At 35.6% G+C, this 27,931-nt stretch overlaps 1 protein-coding gene across 42 annotated transcripts in view; it reads left to right on the forward strand.

Annotated features, from left to right (window-relative positions):
• Positions 1-27,931, forward strand: part of slo (calcium-activated potassium channel slo) — a 415,764-nt gene that overhangs the window by 15,460 nt on the left and 372,373 nt on the right. For 34 of the 42 annotated variants that reach the window (XM_067761586.1, XM_067761611.1, XM_067761575.1 and 31 more), the window contains exons 1-3: positions 1,457-1,808; positions 1,909-2,663; positions 8,435-8,576. In XM_067761586.1, the coding sequence (XP_067617687.1) occupies positions 8,517-8,576 (60 nt within the window). In that variant the 5' untranslated portion in view covers positions 1,457-1,808; positions 1,909-2,663; positions 8,435-8,516. Of the gene's footprint in view, positions 1-1,456; positions 1,809-1,908; positions 2,664-8,434; positions 8,577-27,931 lie in introns of those variants that run through there. The other 8 variants (XM_067761569.1, XM_067761567.1, XM_067761572.1 and 5 more) reach the window with 5 other exon arrangements.

Genomic DNA, 27,931 nt, shown 5'->3' on the forward strand with positions numbered 1-27,931 from the left:
TTGTATAGCCGAACTATCTCGGGAACGGCTGAACCGATTTAAATTAAATTTGGCACAGAGATAATGTATCACCTTCTAAGACTTTCTACCTAGGTGTTGCCACTCAGAATGTTTCACAAGGTTGCCACCTATTCGAAATTAAAAAAAAAAATTCCATGAGATATGCCGATATGGGTATCAAATGAAAGGTATGTCACGCCGCATTACAATAGGGACATTTTTGAGTAGGGTTGCCACCTTTTCGAAATTTAACAAAAATTGCATGAGATATGCCGATATGGGTATCAAACGGAAGGTATTTCACTCCGCATTACTTTGGGGACATTTTTGAGTAGGGTTGCCACCTTTTCGAAATAAAAAAATTGCATGAGATATGCCGATATGGGTATAAAACGAAAGGTATTTCACTCCGCATTACAATAGGGGCGTTTTTCGTTAGGGTTGCCACCTATTCGAAATTAAAAAAAAAATTACATGAGATATGCCGCTATGGGTATCAAACGAAAGGTTTTTCACTCCGCATTACAAAAGGGACATTTTTGAGTAGGGTTGCCATTTAGGGTTGGGGTAGTTAGACGAAATAGCACTCTACTTACTCATATTCTATTAAAGCTTTAAAGGAGAAAATTAAGGTTAAAAATCTTCTTAAAAAATCTTACACATGGTTCGACTTAATTTTAAATAATTTTCTTTTAAAAAAATAATTGCAATTTCTCATAGATTACTATTAGAAAGATTTCACAGCACAACAAAACGTTGCCAAGCAAAGGTACTGTATGTATATATGACTAAATACCTTTCTTTTCTGTTTCTTTTAATATACTGAAAATAAGCATTTCCATTAAATTAGTACGACTTTAAGTTGAAGGCATATGTTTTATATTTGTTGTTTATTTCTATACGAATACTAGTGTACCCGGCAGACTTTGTTCGGCCCGAAAATTTGTTTGTCTACATTTAAAAAGTGAGGCGCGCTTCCATTTTCATTTTTGTTCTTGTTCTTATCCATTCCTTATTCCTTATTTATCATACTTTCACTCCCACTCCCACGGTCACTCTCACTTCCACGCAAAAAGCTTATTCTAAACTATCCTTGAATCATAAAGAACGAAAAAAATGTATATATCGAAATCGGTCAAGCAGTTTTGAAATTTCAGCCAGACTAACTCACAGAAATTCATTTCATATCTATGTGCAGATTAGCAATTTTCGCGATAGTATCGTTTGGACTTGTATGTAAAAATCCTCAGAGCTGTTATTTCACTAAAATTATAATTTTTGCTAAAACAATTTTTAATACTAAACTTACTTTAACATGTGTTAGGTTCACAGCTTATTACAATACATTTTTTTTTACCATTTCCTGTTTCAAGCATATAAAATTTTTTATTTTTTTTGTATGTATGCATGTATGAGTATCTGTGACATTTAATGTATGTAAATATGTATACAATAGAGCTTTGTTGGTGCCAGTAAGCTTTTTCGGAATGTGAGCACAAAAACGCGAGACCTACAAGAGAGTAGAGCATGAATGAATGAATGCTAACGAAGTGCACGTGCAAATAGAAATGAAAATAAGAAAATTAGTGAGAAAGGATAACACGGTATGGTTACAAACTGTGAACCAGTAAGCGTTTTCACGTGCGCCAACAAACAACGAATAAGCGGGAAAATAAATAAATAGTTTTGGCTTTTTCTTTACGGGCAAGAAAAAATTTAAAAGTATGAGAGTGTAATTTTAGCTACAAAGACAAGTGGTAAACATTAAAGGGCAAAACAAAAATGTATCAAAATTTTGATATGGAAAAGTGAGAAGAAATAATAAAAGTGAATGAGTGAACAAAAAATTTATGATGTGCATAAATAAACTACAAATTTAAAATTTTTTTTCTTTGCATATATTTTCAGCTCTATTTGTATGGCTTAAAGCCAGCAATAAAAATTTCTAAAAAGAAAAAAATAGCTTATATTAACTTTTCAGTAGTCAAGTGCTTGTCGCTACTTCAATTAAATAAAGTATAAAAAAAAACGTGAAAACAGAAAAATTGTTTTGGTTGCAAGCGGATTGAAGCAGCAGAGAAAAAGAAATAACTGTGAAAATTGGAAACAACAAAAAACTAGGACACACGCACAACTCATACGCAGTATATTTATAATAGAAAAATAAAAAAAAATTATAAAATACCTACGCGCATTCAAACTAAATGCAAGCTTGGCGTTAAAATATATTCTAAAAAAAACAAAAATTACTAAACTATTACTAACACATAATTACAAATAAACTACTAAAATAAATATATATTGTGTAACCAAATTAATTAATATACATACATATATATTTATCTAACTTAAAATTTGTGTGTTCATAAGCTTTCACTGAAACTTCTAAAAAAAAAAAAAGAAAAAAAAGAAAAGCTAATTATTATTTACATACTTTACCTAAATAAGCTACATAAGCAATACTAAATATATATATTTGCATTATTAACTTGATACAAAAAACTGTGGTGCATAATGTTATAATCGTACGCGTTGGGTATAAATTTTGGGCTCCCGCGTACTTCACGCACCATAAACCGCTTCTGCTGAAAAATGCAAAATTTCATAGTGTGAATGTTGGCAACGCTGGCGTGCCTCGGTGGTTTTGCCTGCATTAGGACTAGGTGAGTTTATCAAATCTAAAAAAAGACAAAATATTTTAACATTTTATGCAGTAGAAATTGAATACAAACTTATCAAACTGTGATTTTTGCCGACTCAAGGTCCAATGTAATAAAACACTTTTTTAAGTATTTCCCAATATATTTCAATCTCCTTCGTAGATCGTCTTCAGGGGCTATAACAATAACAAACAAATATTCACATATAAAACTGAATACAATTGGGATACAATTTTTCCATACATACATACATTAATTCTCTTGTCCGATACACGACACATGTTAGTTCGCGATGCAGTTCAGAACTAATTTTTTGTTTTTTTGTGAGTCAAGTAAGTGTCTATAAATATGTGAGCAATTTTCTGTGTCCGTTTTGTAGTTTAATCTCTTGCTTGGTGGTGTATTTGCTATGTGTAGCATTTCTAACGTAAACCTTTTGCTATAATTTGTCTCCTGCTCTAGTATGCTCACCGCTTTAAAATCTGGTTGGTGTCCGTTCTCTGTACAGTGGGCCGCAAGTGCTGTTTTATGAATGTTGCCAGATGATCTACATTTAATATCCGATCTGTGTCCTGCTATTCTTGTTTTTAATTTGTTCTTTGTTGTACCCACATATTCTTTTCCATAGTTATTATTTTCATTTCCCGCACATGTAATCTTATATATTACATTATGTTTGTCTGAATTTGTTATTGTGCTTTTCATGTTATTAAAAAATATGTTCGTTGTGTACGATGGTTTGTGTGCAATTCTTATATTCTCCTTGTCATAGATGTCTGAGCCCTGCAATCTTTCTGAAAAACCTGGTATATATACTACAGATCTATATTTTGTAGTCGTGTTCTCTCTGTTCTTCCGGCATTTATCTTTCGGGTATTCTTTTATTAACCTCTGTATTGCGTTAGGAGAGAAGTCATTCATCTTTAGTATGTGTGTTATACGTTTTTTATTCTCGGAGTGAAAAACCGTGTCACTCGTATCTAATACTCGTCTAATGAAGTTTTTCGCCGTATTTATAATCATACCCCTTGGGTGTTTTGATTTAAAATTTATTATTCTTCCTGATGATGTGGGCTTTTGATACCAGTCAAGTTTTATTTTATTATCTATTTTACATACTAATGTGTCTAGAAACGGCAGTCTACTAGCCGACTCCAGCTCCATCGTAAACTTTATGTCCCTGTGGAATGAGTTTAGCACCTCCAAGGTTTTCTCCAGCTCGTCCTCCTTAATAATGGCAAACACATCATCTACGTATTTGCTAAGTAGTCTCGCGTTTGTCACCGTTTCCAAAATCTCTTCCATGATGATGTCGGCAACAATCGGTGATGCTGGGGATCCCATCGGAAGTCCTTTGAGTTGCGTATAAATTATTTCTTCATACTTGAAATATCTATTTTCCGATATGCAAAACTTCACAATTTCCATAAAAAGGTGTTTTGGAATGAATATTCGTGTGTTCTTTTATGTCTTTCCACTTTGTCAGTATAGTTTGTATAGCCAGGTCTGTTGGTATACTTGGAAAAAGTGACACAACATCAAACGATACGAGGCATTCATCATCATAAATGTAGGAGTCGTTGACCTTGTCTTTGAATTCTATTGCACTTTTTACATTAAACTTAGATTTCGTCGTCAGATTTTTTTAAATATTAGTCAGGTACTTACATAAATTATAGGACGGAGCATTTAACATAGAACCGATTGGTCTTAAGGGCATATTCCTTTATGGACCTTTGGTAATCCATATACACGGGGTGGGAGAGCTGTGTGTGTAAACATTTTGAGTTTTTCGTTGTTCGTTATAACACCTAATTTGTGCAATTTATCTACCAACTGATTATTTTTCGTTTGCAACTTCAATGTCGGATCCTGGCGTAATCTTCGGTATGACGACAAATCTTCCAGCAAACTTTGCATTTTTGACCTCTAGTCGCTTTTTTCCATTGCTACCGTCACATTACCTTTGTCTGCATTCACAATCATAATATTTTTATTTTTATTCAAAAATTACCGTGTTTGTTCCACTGTGTCATTAATGGCTACGTCCGTTGTGCTCGCTCTGTTTTTCGTCAAAGTGTCTTTAATTAAAATTGATAATTTGGTCCTCGCAGATTCCTGGGAAATATTTAAAAAAGCTTTTATTACATTGGACCTTGAGCCGGCAAAAATCACAGTTTGATAAAGTCAAAGTAAAAAGGTCGCTACAATCATATTTTAATTGAATACAAACTTTTATGTATAGAAAATTTTTAATAAATTGAAGGGTAGGCTGATGCAAAAAAAATGCAACTAATGTTACTCATACGCCCCGTAGTACAAAATAAAAATTGCAGCTAAGTGAATGGACGACTCGAAAAACGTTGGAAGCGCCAATCGTAATTGTTCAGGAAAGCCTCCTTTAAGCAATAGCATTATTTTTTAGTTTTTTTCAGTTTATCATAAGCGCATTATCATAGTTTAAAAACAAAAAGAAAAAATTACAAAATAAAGCTTTAATCTAATCCATAATAAAGGTTTTCCTTCGCTTTCAAAAAAAAAAAAAAAAAAAAAAAAATTACCATTTTACTTCCTTTATATTAGGTCGGTTGAATGTTTGTCCGCTTTTCATACAAATCTTACAATCGATTTTTAAGTAACTTCTCATTGAGCTACAAACGTGAAACTTTGCACATAGGTTAGAATACCGCGACAATACAACAAAAGGAAAAAAAAAATCGTTAGGTGGCGCACGGATCGAAATAATTAGATAAGAATTTGAAAATTTTCAAACCAGCTTATAAGTAACTTCTCGATGAGCTAGAGACGTGAAATTTCAAACTTAATTCCGAGGCTGATGACAGCCGGTGACACGATACAAAAATATTCGCTAGGGGGTGCACGGTGTGAGATATTTAGAAAAATCGTACAAAACGAAGCGAATTTTGCGATTGATTTTTATGTAAGTTCTCATTCACAGCTACAACTGTGAAACTTCACAGATAGGATAAGACGCCGAGAAAATTTAAGAAAAGGAGAAAAAAATTCCGTTAGGTGGCGCACGGATCGAAATATTTAGATAAGAATTTAGAAATTTGGTGTTTTGAGATCGATTTTAAAGTAACTTCTCATTGAGCTACAAACATGAAACCTCAGAGACAGGTTAAGACAACGTGACAAAGGAACAAAAGGAGAAAAAAAATCTGTTAGGTGGCGCACGGATCGAAAAAATAAGATAATAATTTGGAAATTTGCAACCGGGTTTTAAGTAACTTCTCGATGAGCTAGAGGCTAAAAATTGAGAGCTTAATTCAGAGGTCGATGGCAGCCGATGACACAATAAAAAAAGATTCGCTAGGGGGTGCACGGGATGAGATATTTAGAAAAATCCTATGAAACGGAGAGAATTTTGGGATTGATTTTTATGTAAGTTCTCATTGAGTAATAATATCTCCTTTCCTACCAACTTTCCAATCCAAGTAATGTGCGCTCCACTTTTATATTTTTTCTTCTCGTAAATATTTTTGCAATTTCTATGTCAAAATTTAAAAATCAAAGTTTAGCAAGAATATGTCTTTATATAAGGAGACATTTTTCGCTGATTTTTGTCCATTTATATAAAGGAAGTGCTTAAAATTTTTTCATTTTATTTTTATTTAACATAGTATTTTAAAAAAAATTAAAAATATTATTTTCAAATTTCGGCGAACTTAAACCTTTGTATGAGTAACATCAAGTTGCATTGTAATTTTTAATTTATTTGATAAAAACACTTAATTAATGGGTAAGGGGAACTTTCCTGGTAGAAGATGAGAAATACTCTTATATGAATACACAAATCTAATTTAAGTACTTAAATGAAATTCCGCAATCTCAAAATATAAAAAAATATTTTGCTTTCAAATAAAAAAAGTGTTTCCCGTGCGTGTGTTTGTATGGGTCGTCGAGTGACAAAAATTAAACTTTCGCGCTGAGGTACCTTAATGTAATATAATACTACGTTTCCACCAAACGCAACCTCCACGTTTGCTAGTTTTGATGGGCCGCTAAAACTCCTACAAAAATGTCATGTTATATGAAGGAGAGGGTTTACATCGCTATCAGTAATCCGAAAGCGTAAGACCTAGTGTACATACCACGATTATTTTTATTTTTGTACTTAACTTACTTACTTTACTTAATTGGCGCTTATCCGTTTAAACGGTTATATCTGTCCAACAAGGCGCGCCAGTCGCTCCTTCTCTCTGCCAACCGGCGCCAATTGGGCACACCAAGGGTGTTTAAATCGTTTTCCACCTGGTCTTTCCAGCGGAGTGGGGGCTGCTCTCTACCTCTGCTTGCATAGGCGGGTTCCGATAGAAACACTTTCTTGGCCGGATCGTCATTTTTCATTCGCACAACATGGCCTACCTAGTCCATAGTAGCATTTATTGACAATAAGTGACTTGTAGAGTTTAATTTTCGTTTGCCGAGAGAGGACTTTACTCTTCAATTGCCTACCTAGTCCAAAGTAGCATTTATTGGCAAGAGTGATTCATCGCTGGATTTAAGAGCTGATGTTGTTGCTAGTGTTGATGCTGGTCTTTAACTATTTTGAAATTATAGCTGCCAACAGTAGCGTGGTTGCCATGGCGCAAATGCGCTGACTCTTTGCTCGATGGCAGCAGGTACTTCGTTTTGTCCTCGTTCACCATCGGGTTCTTTACCGCTTCCCCTTCTAGTTTGGAGTAAGCAGAACTAACGGCGCGGGTGTTTAGGCCGATGATATGAATTTCATCAGCATATGCCAGTAATTGCACGCTTTTATAGAATAGTGTTCCAGAGCGGTTAAGTTCTGCAGCTAGTATAATTTTCTCCAGCACTAAATTAAAGAAATCGCACGATAGGGGGCCACCCTGTCTGAAACCTCGTTTAGTTTCGAACGTATCGCAGAACTCCTTCCCAACACGGACTGAGCTGATGGTGTTGCTCAACGTCATTTTGCACAGCCGTATAAATTTTGCGGGGAAACCAAATTCAGATATTGCGGCATATAGGCAGCTGCTTGTCGTGCTGTCGAAGGCGGCTTTAATATCGACGAAGTGGTGTTGTGTGACAATTCTTTTTTAGCGTGTTTTTTTCCAAGATTTGGCGCATTGTGAAAATCTGGTCGATGGTAGATTTACCAGGTCTAAAGCCACACTGATAAGGTCCAATCAGCCGATTCACGTCGGGCTTCAATCTTTCGCACAATACACTTGACAGGGCCTTATATGCGATATTAAGAAGGCTTAAGGTGCTTAACTACTAATCGTTAATTATATAACTAGATTTCCCTTATAAATTTTTTCCGCTATAATCGGTAATTATAAAAATTTTTTAGAAACGTGAATTTTTTCCATAGAAAAAATTCCACATCTAGAGTGTAATCTCTAATTGGAAGCACAAAATAAAAGATAAACGTAAAAATTTGATAGAAAATAGTCTAGTGCTCAGGGATGGCACATACGTGTACGCGTAGATTATCTGTTCACGATTTATTGGAGATTAAAAGTGGTCTAAAGTAAAAATTGTATTTCTGTCAAAAGATGTATTGCATAAAACAGTTGGCAAGCACGGAGTTTGAGTTTGTTGGAAACGTAGTATGAATAGTAAGGTACACCAATTTACAACTCTTAATGACTCTTAATTTACGTTTAAATAAGTACTTATATAATATTTTAAGTTAATTTATAACTTTTTACAATTTTTATTAATCAATTTTCTTTTTCAATGTTTAACATTCATTGTTTACACATATTTGTATGCATGTGCAGATTTTACTGAAAGATATGGTATTTTGATGAAATATTACAAACAGCCTACACCTCACTAAATACATACAAACAAATATTACAAATGGTTTATTGGTGTCCAAATTGTCATGATGATTCAGTTTTACCTCCGCTCAGCACACAGGTAATAAAAAATGATGGAGCAATGCAGTTTTGTACACATTAAATTCAATTATAACTCATGACGCAATAAAACCAGACAGGTGAAGTCATTATTAAAAAATGGAGTCGTATTTGACAATACTCGCCCTCATAATTCTAAGTGCTGTTTCCTGACTTATCTGCAGCATTGATTTTTTCCGTATCATAAAAAATACTACATTAATGCCTTTCTGAAATATGAAGTAACGTGCAAGAAAGCAACGCCTGTGGTCTGTATTACCTTTTGTGGGAGGGTTGATTTTCTTTTCTTGAGTGGAAATGGGAAAGTTTTAGTCAACGCAAATGAATAGCTGGATCTTCAGAGTATCCCATTGTCCACAACTAAGGAATATGGAAACAGACTTTTGGCATCAATGAGATAATTGACTACCCGGAACAATAATAATAATAATAATACCCAACGGATTAATATCCTCTGTGGTACCTCTTATTTTAATGAAACACTTATTTTAATTTGGGATGTTCAGCGTTTATATTCGTTTTCAAAAATAATTAATACCAATTACAAAATTAACAATTATTGAATTATTTAAATATCTAAGTCTGTATATGTCGATACTAAATATATATAAATATATATATACTAAATATTATAACTAAACTTTTTCATATTTTTACATTACTTCAATAATTTGTTACAAAAGAATATGTTTCTGTGTTCAATCTGGATACAGTAAAATACAGTAGAACGGATTAAAGTATTTAGTACCTTAACCCATTCCCACACCCTCCAAAGCCCGCCCGGCTGGCGCGGGGGGCGCATCCGCATGACGCACGGATTTGTTTTTGTTTTAACCGAGTTGTCGACAGACAGAGGTTTGTTACGCGTTGAGATCTAAAACTGCTCAGCTACAGAATAAAAATCATCAGCTGAGTACTATACATAACAGATAGAAAATACATAACAGTTAGAAATTATACATACATACTACATTGTTAAATAAGTGAACATTTTTTTAGTTTATTTGAGTTTTTTTTTTTTTTTTTTTTTTTTTTTTTGTTTTTTGGTTTTATGGGTTTAGATAGGATAAGACAGTTTTCTTTATGGTAAAAAGTGTATCCGTTATATCAAATGAATTAGAATGAGTGTTAAAATCATGACAAAAACACCGAAAAGGTTAATTTAATTCGAAATTAGTTCTACACTGCCTCAAAAGAAGAGGCTTGTAATGTGTTGACACTCGTGATGGGACGTTAAAGTTTACTTCGTTCATAAGAAAGGGCCTAGAAATTAGTCCATTCAAGAGTTAAGCCATTAATATAACGCCTAGTATTTCTCTACGAGTTGCAAGAGTTGGAAGATTGATAAGCTTCAACCGACTAATACGCAGAGTCCAACTGAAAATTCCTTCAAGAGAAAAGTAAAAATTGCTTTTGTATTGATCCAAGTCTATCTGCATGAACTCGATGAAAAGAGCTTTAGTTACATAAGGGCTACTAAATTCTTTGGACCACCGTTTCACGAATGAAATAACAGCTCTAGCGTTAATAGAAGGTTGAAACTAAGTTTAGCATTATAGCATAGCAATGCCATGAAATCGCGGAAGAGTATCTGGGAGGCTTGTAATACGAAAGCTAGGGATCGGCGGTACATGGTGGCGCGACCCAACATTATCTATGTGAAGGTAGGTTCATTGAGCAGAAAATGGTAGCTGGCTTAAAAATATAAAGCGGCAGAGGTTTTACAGCTACGATGCTAAAAAAAATCAGAGCTTATAGAAATTCATTGATGGAATGAAAGAAATATGTAGCCTATCAAAACTTTATTTTAAACAACACTGGCTGACCCTGGAAACGTTCAGACAAACATGAAACTACCGTATGATCAAACCTGAAGGATATGGTTCCGATTTTATTTATCAATCCACCTGCATCTCCTCTGACAAACCCTTTTCACCATCTCTTAATTCCTTTCCACTCGGCATTTTGTGGTTTACCTTAATCGGTCCATTCAACTTCCCTATCCCTTTCATTCTACCGTAAATCTTTCCGCTTTTCTCTTACTCTTTCTGTTCTTCCTTTTATCCAAGTCAACTATCACTATTACTCTCAATATTATCCTTATATTATTCTTACTCTTCCTCTAAAGCTCTTTTTACCAATTTCTTTCAAACCTTTACCCTTATTCTTACTTTTACTCTCACTCTCCCTATTCCTCTTGGTCTCTTTACTTTTCCCGCTTCCTTCTAGGTTAGGTTAGGCTAAGAGGGCGTGCGTGAGTGTTACCCACACTTCCACTCGGAGACATTTTTGTCCATTGTGAGTGCCTTCAGTAAGTACAGGGTGGCGGCAAATTCGTTTAGCCCCATTACCTCCTAATGGCCCTCAACGAACCACTTGCTTTCCCTGATGAACCCAAGAAGAAACGAGACGTCCACCTTCCCAACCTCTTCCAGGCTGTCGAAGAAGCGTGAGCCAAGAAATCTGAGCCTTCTTCTTTGAAGCGCCGGACATCGACAGAGAAAGTGGTTGATCGACTCCTCTTCCTCCTCATCCTGACAGCTTCTGCAGAGGGAGCTTGCGATTGCACAATGACCTGTGATGATACCCTTAAGTACCCACTCACCGCAGATTTGTTCAATTTGAGAAGGAAGCTGGTGCCTTTCCTATCCAAGCATGGCTATAAGGACCTTGAGACTTCGCAGTCAACCCTATTGGTCCATAGCAAGTCTGTCGCCGTCTTCTCATATTCGTCGATTCTCCCTAGGAGATAACTCAGCGGCGGTCGAACGGGGCTGTCCACCTCACTTATGTCTCAGACGGAACCTTTCCTAGCCATCTCATCAGCGAGTTCATATCCTTCAATGCCGCTGTGCCCACGGACCCAGCAAACGGAGACATTGAGATGACTTATAGAAGCCAGAGAGGCTCTACACCTCCGCACGATGTCCGATTTTATCTTGTTGGACTATAATGCCCTTAAGGCGGCTTGGCTGCCAACAAAGATTGTTAGGTCGGTGTTGGAGGACGCACTATCTTGGAGAAGCTTTGCCGCTCTGTTTATAGCAGAGACCTCGGCTTGGAATACACTGCATGCGTCGGGAAGTCGGAATGATTGGCTTAACTGTAGATGTGTTGAGTACATCCCAGCTCCAGTTCCCTTTTCCATTTTCGAGCCGTCGGTGTAGATTGCGATGCCCCTGCCGTAGTCTAGGCCTACTTTCCATTCCTCCCTTGAAGGATATCGTATGTTCTGAACCTGGAAGTCCAAAACCCCTGTGATGTTGTCTGTTTTGGATGTTAGGTCGGTTATTATTCCGTTTAATTGCCCCTTCGTCATGTCGTCCAGAATCGTCGCGTGTCCGTGCTTAGCTGTTTTCCACATGTTGGATTCTCTTAGTAGTAGAGCTCTTCTAGCGGCTAATCCCTGCACGAAGACTTGTAGAGGCTTCAAGTGAAAGATTACATTTGGCGCTTTCTGAGGTGAGCTGCTCACGGCGCCTTACATTCCCAGGCATGCCAGCCTTTGTATCTTCTTGTATCGGTCGAATAACTGTGCTGTACATGACATGTGGTGACAGTCCCCAGTTCCGCCCAAAAGCCATTTTGCAGGCATAGTATACTGCTAGAGATTTCTTTGATCTCATCTCAACGTTCCTTCTCCAGCTTAATTTGGAATCGAGTATAATTCCAAGATATTTCGTTTCCGAAGATAGTTTTAATATTGTGCCGTTTAGCCTCGGTAAGTTAAAGGGGGGTATCCTTGTCTTTGTCGTGGACAGGACAAGTTCGGCTTTTGTTGGTTTTACCCGCATCTGCTCTGCCCATCGCGAAATGTTTCTTCCACTTTTTTATAACTTCCTCTACTTTTTCTTCCTATTGCCTCTGCTATCTCATCACTTTTCAGTCATGTTTCCATTTCCAAGGTGTGAGATATATCGAATTTGACTATATTTCGCACATTAAATTGCTAAAGTACTAAAAAAGTACTACTTTAATATTCATGACCGGATTATGAGGGCCGTTAAATTTTTGTTATTGTACTACTGAGATTACTGAGTTATTGTACTCTCTGGTTTTATTGCGTAATGATTATAACTCATATTTGAAAATTTGCTAGAAAAGTCATTGTCATAGACGTTTTCATAGTTCAAATAAAATTTTTGTATGGATTCAATAAATACATCCATGAGTATGAGTTCATTCAATAAATTTATACGGCAAATACAGTACGCTAGTTATCATCACAAGCCATCGTTCAACATTTAAACCTGTGGCAATTCTTGGAAGTTCAGGCCTTAGAAACTTGAGTTATTTATTGAAAAAAAAAAAAAATTCACCACCACCAAATCACCACCTCCTACAAGACACATACGAGTAGCTATGATTTTAATTGGAAAAAGAAAAATTTCGAAAATTGAGGAATCACCAAAGCGATTGTTCTTTCATTTGAATAATAGCGCTTGATGTCAAGGAAACCAACGACCATTTACTTGCAAGCAAATCATTTCGATTGATTTATAGCTTAGAAGAAGAATGATAGCAAATGTTTACATGATTGTATGTGTGTTTATGGTTGTGTGTGCTTTCCGGTACCAAGCGCGAAATTACGAAATGTCACTACTTTAAGTGGAATACCAGCTAAATGACAGGTCAAAGGCTTAAATCGATTTTCTAGCTTATTACAGCACACTCTCAGTCCACAGTCTACATACATATTAACCCAGCCAGCTTCAAGGTTTCAGTTCACTCTGATCACAATGATTGCCTATAACGATACCAAATAGGAGCTAAAACTAGGTCGGTTTCCTTTCGCGGCTCCGGTTTAGGTTTTACCTCCAGGATTCGCTACGGATTTTGTTTCGGTTTTATTTCTAGTTTCGGCGTGAGTTACAATTTCCCCACGATTTGTAGGTTTCGTTGTAGATTTTTCTTTCCTATACGACTGAAATATCAAGTCTTTCTTGATATTCACAAAACGATATATTTTTTAAATATTTATTTTGTTATTATAATTGCGTTTGCAGGGTATACAAATAAGTAGGGTAATTGCACTAATTGTCGGGCATTTACTAAATTTTCAATAATTTCCAACCGGCAATTCAAACTCTATTGACAGTACAAAAATAGAGGAAAGAGGGTGAGAAGAAATGTAGCAAGCCCTTTAAAATGCTAGGCCTAAATTTTGATAAAGTTTAGTATAAATATGTATCCTAAAGATAAACTAGTATATAATTTTGAGAAAATGGGTGGCGCCGTGCCCATTTTAGAGAAAATTTAATTCGCCATACTATTGAAAATATTCCAAGTAAAGGTAGAAAAGGGAACAGGTAGAAAAATAGAGCAAACGAATAATGAACAAGGGTACTTAAAGAGGTGGAGAAAGGGGGGGAATAGAAGAAAAGAAAAAAAAAAACGAAGGGGAAATAAAGACCGAAAGAGTTCGGAAATGAAAAAGGCAGAAACTCACACAAAGGGAGAGGAAGACGAAAAAAAGGATAGAAAGAGTGGGAGTAAGGGAAGGAATACAGCTGCAAATAAAATAAAGTGGCAGATGGAGGGAAATTCGGCAGAGAGAAACATTTTAAAAGGGCTTGAGAGCTTGTTTATATTAGACTGGGCAACGGCGAAGCTGGAGAGTACTTATGTATATATGTATATGCATGTATATATATCCACTATACAGTCAGGCAAACCTTTTCTCGGCAACACATTCCTGTTAAGAGTTGATGGACAAGAAGGCGACAAGGATTGGGGAAGGATTCAGTCAACTCGCTATCAGTTGAAAACCTGAAAGGATATCTCCGACTTATTATCAATAGCGAAGTATTATCGCCGATTCATAGATTTGTCACCAGCAGGTTATCGGCGAGTAGTGATGGGTCGTCGGCTTTATATTGACGTGTCTGTTCCATAACAAATCAATGAGTCGTCATTGACAAATCGACAAACCGCCGGTAACACATTGGTAACACTCGAATAACAAACTGATAACTTTACGATCTCAAATCGATAATTTTTTGATATTATATCTATTGTTTTTTGATAAATTATCGATAGATTTTCTATAGTAAATCGATATTTTTTGATAAAAAGTCGAAAGCGTTTTGATAAATAATCCACATATTTTCGATGAAAACCGGTAGATAACGAAGTGGTAGCACTCCGATAAAATATCGATAACTTTTCGTTAGAAAATAGATAGTGTTTTGGTAACGTATCGATAAATCATCGATAGCCTTTCGATAAAAAATCGATAATTTGTCAATAACAAATCGATAACTTTTCGATAACATTTGTTATCGATAGAAAAAAATCCAACTTTTCTATACCTCGGACAAGTGTTATAAAGAAATTGTTTAGCTTATTTTGTTAAATTATTGTTTTCAAATACAAATTATCTCAGCACATGAAACTGTGGTAAAATTCCTATAGTGTTGATCATTATAAAGGGTGATATACTTTAATTGATAGCGAAGGTACCTAAAAAAATTTTACATTATTTTTAGTGGTCAGTGCATTTATAGTGCTAAAATGCCACTCACTGTAAAATCGATACTTCAATACAAAGGAGTCGACAAATGTTAAACTATTTTTGCATTTACCCTATGTATGTATGTATTTATGTTCACACATGAAATCGCGCGCTATTTGATTTTTATGCAAGAATGTTCTACATGTGTTATATTAGTGTGTTTGTGTTGGTAAAAAATTATAGGCTTTGTTAGGCATTGACGACTATTCGTCTGGAAAATGTCAAACGACAGATAATACCGAACGTCTGGGTGAAAGAGAAAATAGGCACACAGTTTGTAATTTAAGAATTAGGTCAGTATATATTATTGTGTAGAAAATTGTTAAGCGCCAAACTAACTCAAACTGACCGATGTTTAGTTACAAATAGGACAGTGAAATATGATATGCGATTTGTATGCTTTTTGCATTTTATGATTTCTTATAAATGCTGTTCTTTCATCAAAATAAGCCTTGTAGGTATTCTTGAAAATATGTCATTGGTTTAAAACTTATGCGTGAGTTTTGATTTACCGAAACCCCTTCTACCAATCCAAATGCATAACACGGCACTTAGTTGGAAAATGGCCGCAACTATTTTTTAATTATGCACAAATTTTTGAGATATCGACAAAGAGACTGACCATGTTCCGTATAATTCTAAATAATTTTTTCTAGGCATTATTTAACATCTCCATGCATTATGCATATATTAAAAGGAAAAACTACATACTTTTGTACGTAAGAAATTAAAATTTATCGATTTGTTTTCGAAAAGGTGTCGATTTGTTACCAAAAAGTTATCGATTTGCTGTCGACAAGTTATCGATTTATTATCGAAAATTTATCGGTTATATATAAGAAAGTTATTGACTTGTTATGGAAAACCTATCGATTTGTTAACGAAAAGTGATCGATTTGCTATCGGTATATAAAGATTTTGTTATCGGCGTATTATCGATTTGTTATAGAAAAGTTATGGATGTGTTATCGAAAAGCAGTTGTTTTCAAATTTTTGATGATTTGCTATGGCAAAGCTATCGGTTGCTATCAAACAAAATTTTTTGATTTGTTATCGATTCGTTATTGGCAGTGCTGCTCAAAATTTTTTACATTGAAGGGCAAATCACAATAAATGTACAAAATTGTATATACACTGTGTTTAAGCGACTTAAACTATGAGTTTTTTTCTTTCGTTTGTTTCATAAGCGCTGAAATTCTCATTCGGTTTATGAAATATTCTAAAGACATAGTTTTAGTTTTTAATTTAAAATTGAGGTTCTTCGAGTAGAAGATGGGGTGCCAATACCACAGAGCCCAGTGCTCGCCTCCACATCACATTTTGAAAGGGGTCTTCAAATAGAAGATGAGGTGGCTCATTAGAGCGAAACCTCAGAGTTCCCCATGCTCGCCCCAAATTAAAATATAAAGGTGTACCGATGCTTTGCATCGTCCCGTGTTTTTAAATACAGCATAAAATATATGCACATAAAATATAGTCCATTAAAATAATAATTTATAAAACAATAAATTTAAACAAGTAAGGAAGGCTAAGTTCGGGCGTAACCGAACATTACATACTCAGTTGAGAGCTGCGGAGACAAAGTAAGGGAAAATCACCATGTTGTAAAAAGAACCTAGGGTAACCCTGGAATGTGTTTGTATGACATGCGTATCAAATGGCAGGTATTAAAGAGTATTTTAAGAGGAAGTGGGCCATAGGTCTATAGATGGACGTCATTTAGGGATATCGCCATAAAGTTGGATCAGGCCTGACTCTAGAATTTGTTTGTACGATATGGGTATCAAACGAAATGTGTTAATGATAATTTTAAAAGGGAGTGGGCCTATGTTCTATAGGTGGACGCCTTTTCGAGATATCGCCATAAAGGTGGACCAGGGGTGACTCTAGAATTTGTTTGTACGATATGAGTATCAAATGAAAGATGTTAATGAGTATTTTAAGAGGGCGTGGGCCTTAGTTCTATATTTGGACGCCTTTTCGAGATATCGCCATAAAGGTGGACCAGGGGTGACTCTAGAATTTGTTTGTACTATATGGGTATCAAATGAAAGGTGTTAATGAGTATTTTTAAAAGGGAGTGGGCCTTAGTTCTATAGGTGGACGCCTTTTCGGAATATCGTTATAAAAGTGGACCAGGGTTGACTCTAGAATGCGTTTGTACAATATGGGTATCAAACGAAAGGTGTTAATGAGTGTTTTAAAAGGGAGTGGGCCTTAGTTCTATTGGTGGACGCCTTTTCGGGATATCGCCAAAAACGTGGACCAGGGGAGACTCTAGAATGCGTTTGTACAATATGGGTACCAAAGGAAAGGTGTTAATGAGTATTTTAAAAGGGCGTGGGCCTTAGTTCTATAGGTGGACGCCTTTTTGGGATATCGCCATAAAGGTGGACCAGGGGTGACTCTAGAATGCGTTTGCACAATATGGGTATCAAACGAAAGGTGTTAATGGGTGTTTTAAAAGGGAATGGGCCTTAGTTCTATTGGTGGACGCCTTTTTGGGATATCGCCATAAACGTGGACCAGGGGTGACTCTAGAATGCGTTTGTACAATATGGGTATCAAATGAAAGGTATTAATGAGTATTTTAAAAGGGCGTGGGCCTTAGTTCTATAGGTGGACGCCTTTTCGAGATATCGCCATAAAGGTGGACCAGGGGTGACTCTAGAATTTGTTTGTACGATATGGATATCAAATGAAAGGTGTTAATGAGTATTTTAAAAGGGCGTGGGCCTTAGTTCTATAGGTGGACGCCTTTTCGAGATATCGCCATAAAGGTGGACCAGGGGTGACTCTAGAATTTGTTTGTACGATATGGGTATCAACTGAAAGGTGTTAATGAGTATTTTAAAAGGGAGTGGGCCTTAGTTCTATAGGTGGATACCTTTTCGAGATATCGCCATAAAGGTGGGCCAGGGGTGACTCTAGAATCTTTTCGTACGATATGGGTATCAAATGAAAGGTGTTAATGAGTATTTTAAAAAGGAGTGGGCCTTAGTTCTATATGTGGACGCCTTTTCGAGATATCGCCATAAACGTGGACCAGGGGTGACTCTAGAATGTGTTTGTACGATATGGGTATCAAATTAAAGGTATTAATGAGGGTTTTAAAAGGGAGTGTCCCTTAGTTGTATATGTGAAGGCGTTTTCGAGATATCGACCAAAATATGGACCAGGGTGATCCAGAACATCATCTGTCGGGTACCGCTAATTTATTTATATATGTAATACCACGAGCAGTATTCCTTCCAAGATTCCAAGGGCTTTTGATTTCGCCCTGCAAAACTTTTTCATTTTCTTCTACTTAATATGGTATGTGTCACACCCATTTTACAAAGTTTTTTTCTAAAGTTATATTTTGCGTCAATAGACCAATACAATTACCATGTTTCATCCCTTTTTTCGTATTTGGTATATAATTATGGCATCTTTTTCATTTTTCGTAATTTTCGATATCGAAAAAGTAGGCGTGGTCATTGTCGGATTTCGGCAATTTTTTACACCAATACAAAGTGAGTTCAGATAAGTAAGTGAACTGAGTTTAGTAAAGATATATCGATTTTTGCTCAAGTTATCGTGTTAACGGCCGAGCGGAAGGACAGACGGTCGACTGTGTATAAAAACTGGGCGTGGCTTCAACCGATTTCGCCCTTTTTCACAGAAAACAGTTATCGTCCTAGAATCTAAGCCTCTACCAAATTTCACAAGGATTGGTAAATTTTGTTCGACTTATGGCATTAAAGGTATCCTAGACAAATTAGATGAAAAAGGGCGGAGCCACGCCCATTTTGAAATTTTCTTTTATTTTTGTATTTTGTTGCACCGTATCATTACTGGAGTTGAATGTTGACATAATTTACTTATATACTGTAAAGATATTAAGTTTTCTTTTAGAATTAAAAAAAAATTTTTTTTAAAAAGTGGGCGTGGTCGTTCTCCGATTTTGCTGATTTTTATTAAGCAGACATATAGTAATAAGAGTAACGTTCCTGCCAAACTTCATCATGATATCTTCAACGACTGCCGAATTACAGCTTGCAAAACTTCTAAATTACCTTCTTTTAAAAGTGGGCGGTGCCACGCGCATTGTCCAAAATTTTACTAGTTTTCTATTCTGCGTCATAAGTTCAACTCACCTACCAAGTTTCATCGCTTAATCCGTATTTGGTAATGAATTATCGCACATTTTCGATTTTTCGAAATTTTCGATATCGAAAAAGTAGGCGATATCGTTCATTTTAAATAGCGATCTGAGATGAGTGCCCAGGAACCTACATACCAAATTTCATTAAGATAGCTCAAAATTTACTCAAGTTATCGTGTTAACGGACAGGCGGACGGACGGACATTGCTCAATCGAATTTTTTTCGATCCTGATTATTTTGATATATGGAAGTCTATATCTATCTCGAGTCCTTTATACCTGTACAACCAACCGTTTTCCAATCAAAGTTAATATACTCTGTGAGCTCTGCTCAACTGATTATAAAAATGCTTGGTTGCAGTGGGCTTTGAACCCGCAACCCCAAACGTTTGAGTCGGGTACGTCGTCCACTGTGCCACGACTCATACGCCTACAAGCACATCAAATTACTCCCTTATAACTCACATTAAACTGCTCACCCTCAACTGCCCCACGCTTAGCTACACTGCCATATTATTTTGTTTTTGTTTTTTTTTTTAATAAAAATAAAATTTAGAAAGCCCACTTGCGGAAGGGCAATTAATTTATTTAGCTCAGAGTTCATTAAAAATTTTGTCAAAAATGTAAAAGTTTAACCTCTCGTGTTATGTTAACTCTGAGATAAAACGATAACTTACAGCTCTGCAAGTGGGCCTAAATGTTCAAAAAGCCCAAAAATTTCAATATATGCTTGAAATATTTCGTAAATCACCTCATAACCAGAATATTCAAGAGCAATTAAACTTAATTTTAAAGGTCCAGCACAACAACTTCACTGAGTCATTAATATGACATTCAGATCATTCCATCATTTTTTACGATACGTGAATTGTTACCGGAGTTACGGCTTCGGAATTGTGGTCAAAAGCGGAGTCTAAAAAGCGACGGCTGAGCCACGCCCATTTTTTTTTTTTAATTTTGAATCGATGTTGCTGGCGACCCACATGTTAGTCCAAATACAATATTTGAACGAGTTCTCTTCATTAATATCTAATCGATGCAAAATATCAGCAACTGCTCGAGCCTTAACTCAGAAATGGATGAGACCACGAAAAAGTACTTCAGGCTGGACCTGTGTAGAATCTCATGATGTGAGCTTCGAACTGAGCGCAAACTCTAGCAAAACTTAGGAAGCGAAACATTTGCGAAGTACTAAATTTAGCGACCCCAGGTCTCGATGTCCCAAGGCGCGCACATGTGACTTGTCATGACTTTTAATACCATTAACGCAATGACAAAATAAAGTTAAATGGTTGGAGTAATTTTAATTTTCTTAATCAGTGTTGCTCAAAATTTTTTATATGAAAGTGCAAATCACAATACATGTATAAAATTGTATGTGCACTGGAATTTTTTTGTATTTAAAAAAAAAAAAATTTAATTGTTTGAGGTCGGGAAAAGTTGAAGATTTGGTTTCAAGTTACAAAATGTTTGCTTTAAATATTACGATTGTTTTTTGTTTTATCGGCCTATTGACAAAGGATTCAGGGTTCGAAACGAGCTCAAGGCCAGAAGAGTAATTTTTTGTAATGATTATTGTTTTTTTAATTTTTGTATAATTGAAAAATTGTATTTTGTGTTTGGAACAGTAAGTAAAAATTTTTTCAGACAACCTGCCATAGCTGCGCAGATAGATCCATTTCGAGCAATTTATCAGTCAACCCCAACGCCGCTGTATAGCTAAATGGCTAGGGCAGCGTGCCTAAAGCGTACTGATGATGAAGGCTTAGCACACTTCGAAATGGATCTATTTGTGCAGCTTTGGCAGGTTGTCTGAAAAATTTTCTACTTATTATTCCAAACACAAAGTACAATTTTTCAATTATAGAAAAATTAAAAAGAAAACAATAATAATTACAAAAAAAATTATTGTTCTGGCCTTCAGCTCGTTTCGAACCTTAAAATATTACTTAAATAGTTATATCGTCAACATTCAAGAGCCAATAAATTTAATTCTGAAAGTTACGAAAAATTATATCGACCTATAGCCTCAGTTTCTGTATTAACATATTTTATATATATCGTCGAAATTTGGTTTTCAATAGTCATACTAAAAGTGAATGTGGAGATTTCCGCGAATGTTGCATTAGAAATTGAGTTTGATAACTTTCGAAATGCTTAATTAGAGGGCTTTGCGCGGTTTGTTTTAAATTTGTGTTAAAATTTACATATATTAACAATAGAGACTACTGAGGTGCTGAAATACCACCTGTATTTAATAAAATGTTAAACAAATAAATGATAGGCATAGTTGCTTAATGGTTCCCCCCACTTTCAGTAAAAAATGTCTCATAACCACGAAAAATAATATACCGAAATAAAATACAAAATCACAGAAGCTACCCCGTAAGAGAATCTCTAGTTCAAAACTAGTGCACTTCTACTGCATTCTGAACCACAAACAGTTCGCCATCTGTCTCTTTCACATGCTTTCAACTGGCGAATTTAACATTGCGTTGTCCTAGGCGGCGTAAATTGTCCCGGCAACTATATACAAATTTCCACTTTAGAACTAGTTCTTTATTGGCACTTTTTGGACAGTTACGAACTAGTGTAAAATTTTACAGCTGATATCTAGTTCTTTTTTGGTAATATTGCACTGGCGGCGAACCGGAGCGAAATTCTACATATTGCTTCTAGTATGATATTGTCGCGTTTTTCGATAGCTCCGGACTGGTGGAATAGTTTTGAAAATAGGCATACTCATATGTAATCGTAGCTTGTTAAAGCTGGTAGCAGTATTTTTGTTGGTGGCCAATTTTTAAATATAAAAATAACAAGTAAAGGTGTCCAAGTTCGGGTGTAACCGAATATTATATACTCAGTGTGAGCTTCAATTGCACATTTCATTTCAGATAAATTACTTTTCTACATAACATGTGGCACCGCCCGTTTAAAAGAAAAATTTCTCCCCATTTCCTCTTACAGTAAAACTTGATAAGTGAAATATCATTGATTCAGAACTACTTTTTGCTAAGTCATAGCTTATTATTCGAGTCAACGACCCTTTTAAACTTGTTTTATATCTAAGTTTCCGTGGTCTTTAACTGACTCCGCCCATTTTTACTAGAAATATTTCCTGCTATAGGGGAAATCTGCGTACCCAATTTTATTACGATCTGTTAATTTTTCTTCGAGTTATGGCTCCCGAAACATAGAAAATTGCTCAGTCATATAAGGGGCGGTGCCACACTCATTTTCAAAAATTTTAGTGTTTTCCAATTTAATATTATAACTCAAATTAGAAATTAAAATTCTATTGATACAAAGCTCTTTTTCGCTAAGATATAGCTTATTATTTTCGTCCACGACCCTTTTAAAAATCTTTTATATAAAAGTGGCCGTGGTCCTTAACCGATTTTGTTAATTTTTCTTCAAATCATTCCTGATAGTAAAGGCAACCTCCCTGCCGAATTTTGTTACTACAGGTTTAACGATTTTTGATTTATGATTAATAATATTTGCAAAATTGATTTTATCACAAGTGGGCCGTGCCAGGCCCATTTTAAAATTTCTTTCCAAATTTTTATCAAGAGTCTCAATATCAGTCAACACGTCAAATTTCAACATTCTAGGTGTATTATATACTAAATAATCAGTTTGTTTGTGTTTTCCAAAATGTTATATATATAAAAAGTGGGCGTGGTTATCATCAGATTTCGCTCATTTTCAATACCAATCTATTCTGGGTCCAGATAAGCTCGTGTGCCAAATGTGGTGAAGATATCTCAATATTTACTCAAGTTATCGTGTTAACGGGCACAAGGACGGACGCACGGATGGACGGACAGACGGACGGACGGACATGGCTCAATCAAATTTTTTTTCGACACTGATGATTTTGATATATGGAAGTCTATATCTATCTCGATTCCTTTATACCTGTACAACCAACCGTTATCCAATCAAAGTTAATATACTCTGTGTGCAAAGCATGCTGAGTATAAAAAAATCCACACTGTTGATTTTATAATTGCAAATATAGTTACTAACAAAATAGTACTTATTTGGCACTCTAGGTTTAGTTCTGAACCAGAATTTTGTATCACTAGTTATTGACTTCCCTTGAGGGTAATTAACTAATATCATATGAAGTTCGAACAGGCTCCTCTTCTTTTGGTACAGTTTTGCTTAAATTCTTTGGTCATATGCCCCATATATTTCAGCTCTGCCGTCAGTTATCTATTTTAATTTTATTTATGAATCAGTTTTGATTACACATTTTTTTCAGTGCTATCATATTTATGAATAATTTTTAGTTGTCAAATTGGTAGTGTAAATTTTTTTCATCATACACAAGCGCCTGAGCTTCATACGGGAGTACTTTTTCTTGGCTCTTTCATAAGAAATTCGAGCATTTTCACATGATTCGAAATTATATGTGAGCACATATGGGAGTGCTATGAAAATTTTTTTTTATATTTGAAGTGTGAATATGAATCTGTGACTATGATTCAGTGCAAAACAAAAACAAAAGTGCTACAAGTGTATTTGTATTTTGGGTTGAGCAGCCCTGTTCTGAATGAACCAATTTTGAATACAAATTTTTTTCAATGCCATAATATTTTTAATATTTTTGAATAATTTTTAGTTGTCAATTAGTTAGTATAAATTTGTTGTTTATACCGAAGTGCTCAGGAGCATGTGACTCCTGGGAATCAGCTGATTGCCACTTTTTAATATGACTTAACACTTCATCTTCGGGCGCAGTACGATTTTGACATAAATCCATCTCTTTACAAAAAAAAAAAAAAAAAAAAAATACATGGAACTTTTATTTATTTTTGTAGGTATGTCACCGTGCTGTCACCTTTTATAGTTCTGCCATGATCATATAAAAGTGCTTCTGCTTTGCACTTACATATGAAAATCAAAAACGTCCATATGAATTTTATTTATATGTACGTAAGGGCATACGGAAGTGCTTTAAACCTTTTTTTATATTTGGAGTGTAAATTTGTAAATGTGCCTATGATTCAAAGCAAAACAAAAGTGCTATAAGTATATGGGGGTTGAGCAGCTCTAGTTATAAGAGCGTAATCGATTCGTTATCGGCGATTCATCGGTTTTTTATGAAACAGATAACGATATAACTTTCATATAACATCGATGACACTTCTGTAAACTGTCGATAGCAAGCCTATTAGAAATCAATAAGGAGCCGATAACTTGACGATAAAAAAATAAAATAAATGTAAGGCGCGATAACCTCCGAAGAGACCTAAGGCCGAGCTTCTCTTCCAATTTGCGTCGTGCTCCTCTTGATTTTCCTTACAAATTGGCCGGACGGGACCTACATGTTTTATGCCGACTCCGAACGGCATCTGCAAGGCAGATGAGTTTTCATTGAGAGCTTTTCATGTCAGAAATACACCCGGAGCGATTGCCAAACACTGCCGAGGGGCGACCCCGCTTAGAAAAATTTTCTTTTAATTGAAAAACCTTATTTCTAAAATTTTGATATTACTTTGCCCGGGGTGCGAACCCAGGGCATATGGTGTGGTAGGCGGAGCACGCTACCATCACACCACGGTGGCCGCCTTGACGATAACAAACCGATAATAATTTGATATTGATAATAAGCCGAAAATACTTAAAACAATACTTTGTCTGTATTGATTATTACTGATTCGAAACTGACGAAGCTTTTTCCCAGAAAGGTAAAGTAGCCTCTCTTTGAATTCAATCCCTGGACGAGGTCTAGTTAATTTAAAACATTACTTTTCTAGACGTATGTTAAAACATCGAGCTTCATGAGTAGTTTGTACTTGAGAACTCTGTACTCATGCTTAATTTTTTCAAGCATTAAATACATCACCAAAATTACAAAAAGAAAATCATCTCTTTCATCCACTGTGCTTCTTGCGATGCATTTCTATAAAAAATAAAATAATTTCAAAAATGAGAAATCAATTTATTTACTTAACACGAGCGTGCCTAAAACAAGAGTGCCTATTTGTGTATGCGAAAAATATTTTTAAATATGCACCAGCGTCAATAGACTTTTGATTGCTCTTTGAAGCACTTAAATTATGAAATGTTTCCCATAAAATTTTATGAGTTTCGTTTATTTTTATACACCAAAAATATTATCTTAAAATAAAAACAATTCACTAGCAGGCAGACTGTTGATAGCGATTCCAAGGCATTTTTGGCCATTCACATGGCTAAACAAAAAAAATATAGTTGAGAATGCGTCGTGACTTCAATTCTTTTTCAGCTCCCTCCTACACGTACTCAAAGACTAAAATCCCTGGCAAAGCTGACATATCCATATCCGTATAAAACAGCTGATCAAACCAACCTTATGGAAACCAATGTTGTTAGTCAATGGTGCCATATCATAACACTCTAGCCATAACCATACCATATCAACCAATTGGTTTTCGGGTTTTCGCCATATCTCTAATTTATAAATATTTCATTTGGTGAATTCATTAACACTTTGAATATTTAATTGGTTGTCTTGGATACGTTTTAACTACGAGACTTATTAGTTGTGTATTTTGCTCGTAATTTTTTGCATTTTCTTCTTTTTTTATGAAATTGTCACATATTTTAGGTTAAGCCACCAATTGATGTGGGTAAGTAACAAGTAAAGGTGTCTAAGTCCGGGTGTAACCGAACATTATATACTCAGCGTGAGCTTCAATTGTACATTTCATTTTCTACAATACACGTGGCACCGCCCGTAAAAAAATGTTTCCCCATTTCCTCTTACAATAAAACTTGATAAGTGAAATATCATTGATTCATTTTTAAAAACATTTGTTCGAATGTCATCGATGTTCCCTCCGGTGTGCCTCAGGGCAGCCATCTCGGTCCTATTCTGTTTTTGATCTTTATAAACGATGTTTCCACAACTATAAAATATTCTAAAATTTTAATATATGTCGACCACGTAAAACTTTTTAAGTCATACGCGGTTGAAGAACGTTCTGTACTCCAGGCGGATTTAAATCGTTTAGTTACTTGGTGTAATGCGAATTTTATGCCTCTCAACATAGAAGAATGTAAATCCATGTGTTTTTCACGTGGGAACATACAGCCAGCTTCCTACACAATTAATGGCCAAACTCTGGAAAGCGTTGATGTTTTTGTCGACTTGGGAGTTACAATGAATTGCAAACTTAGTTTCAACCCTCATATTAATGCCACAGTCAATAAAGCGAGAGGGGTTTTAGCATTTGTGAACAGATGGGCAAAAGAGTTTAGTGATCCTTACGTTACAAAAACCCTTTTTACATCATTGGTGAGGCCGATATTAGAATATGGATCGATAATTTGGAATCCGCGTTATCAAGTTCATGTGGATAGACTAGAATCAATTCAAAAACAGTTTTTACTTTTCGCCTTGAGAAATCTTCAATGGGACTCTCCGTATAATCTTCCTCCTTACACTAATCGATTAAAACTAATAAATCTTCCTACCCTTGCAAGTCGTAGAGAAATGCTAGGTGTACTATTTATGGCCAGACTTTTAAATGGATCGATTTCAAGCTCATTTCTTTTGAACGAAGTAAACTTGAATGTTCCATGCCGAGTTTCAAGGCATTATAAACCTGTAATTCTTAAACAATGCAGAAGCAATTTCCAACTACACGAACCTTTTTTATATTTGTGTGAAGATTATAACTCTCACTCGAGAATAATTGATGTTTCGGACTCGCTCTTTGCCATAAAAAAGACGGTTCTATCTTCTCTTAATAATTAAAAAATTAAAATGGACATTAAATTAAAATTAAATGGGAATTAGAATACAAAAAAAAAAAAACAAAGTATGTATGAATTAAAAAAAAAACAAAAACAGGATTAGCCTGGTTTCATCGGGCCACTTGAGGGCAGCGCGCTGCCACAACGTCCGAGAAAAAAAAAAAACTATTTTTTGCTAAGTTATAGCTTATTATTCTAGTCTACGACCCTTTTATATCTAAGTTGCCGTGGTCTTGAACCGATCCCGTCCATTTTTATTAGAAATATTTTCTGCTATAAGGAAAATATGTGTACACAATATCATTACGATATGTTAATTTTTCTTGGAGAAAATTGCTTAGTCATAAAAGGGGCGGTGCCACACCCATTTTAAAAAATTTTAGTATTTTCCAATTTAATGTTATAATTCAATTTAGGTTAGGTTGAATTGGCCGGTCCATGAGGACCTCAAATAGACTGATTGAGTCCGCAGTGGTACCAGAAGTTTCTTTTAACGACCAAACTGAAAAATCCTATCAAAAACCAGGACCTATGTTATAAAATAACTCCGTCCGGCAAATACTAGAAGCTTCCTAGGACTTAAACCACTTGCTGCTTCTAGATCTGACAGCTGTATCACTCCTTATAGCTGGAGTCTTAGCCTGGCAAGTGCAGGGCACGAGCACAGAACATGCTCGACCGTTTCCTCCTCCAACCCGCACTTCCTACATCTGCTATCACTGCCCAAGCCTAATATAAAGGCATGTGACGCCAGAAGGCAGTGTCCAGTCAGAATACCCGTCATGAGTCTACAGTTTTTCTTTTTAATGATAAAAGCAACTTTGTTAGTCTAAGGTTGTAAGACCTACACATAATCTTCGACACTTTACAGCCCCGCACTTGAACCCACGCCTTTCGCGCTTGGTCGATCATGTGCACCTCTCTCCTTCGCTTAATCTCGCCC

Source organism: Eurosta solidaginis, chromosome 1 (assembly GCF_040869045.1).
Source record: "Eurosta solidaginis isolate ZX-2024a chromosome 1, ASM4086904v1, whole genome shotgun sequence".
In the NCBI taxonomy this organism is placed as follows: domain Eukaryota; kingdom Metazoa; phylum Arthropoda; class Insecta; order Diptera; family Tephritidae; genus Eurosta; species Eurosta solidaginis.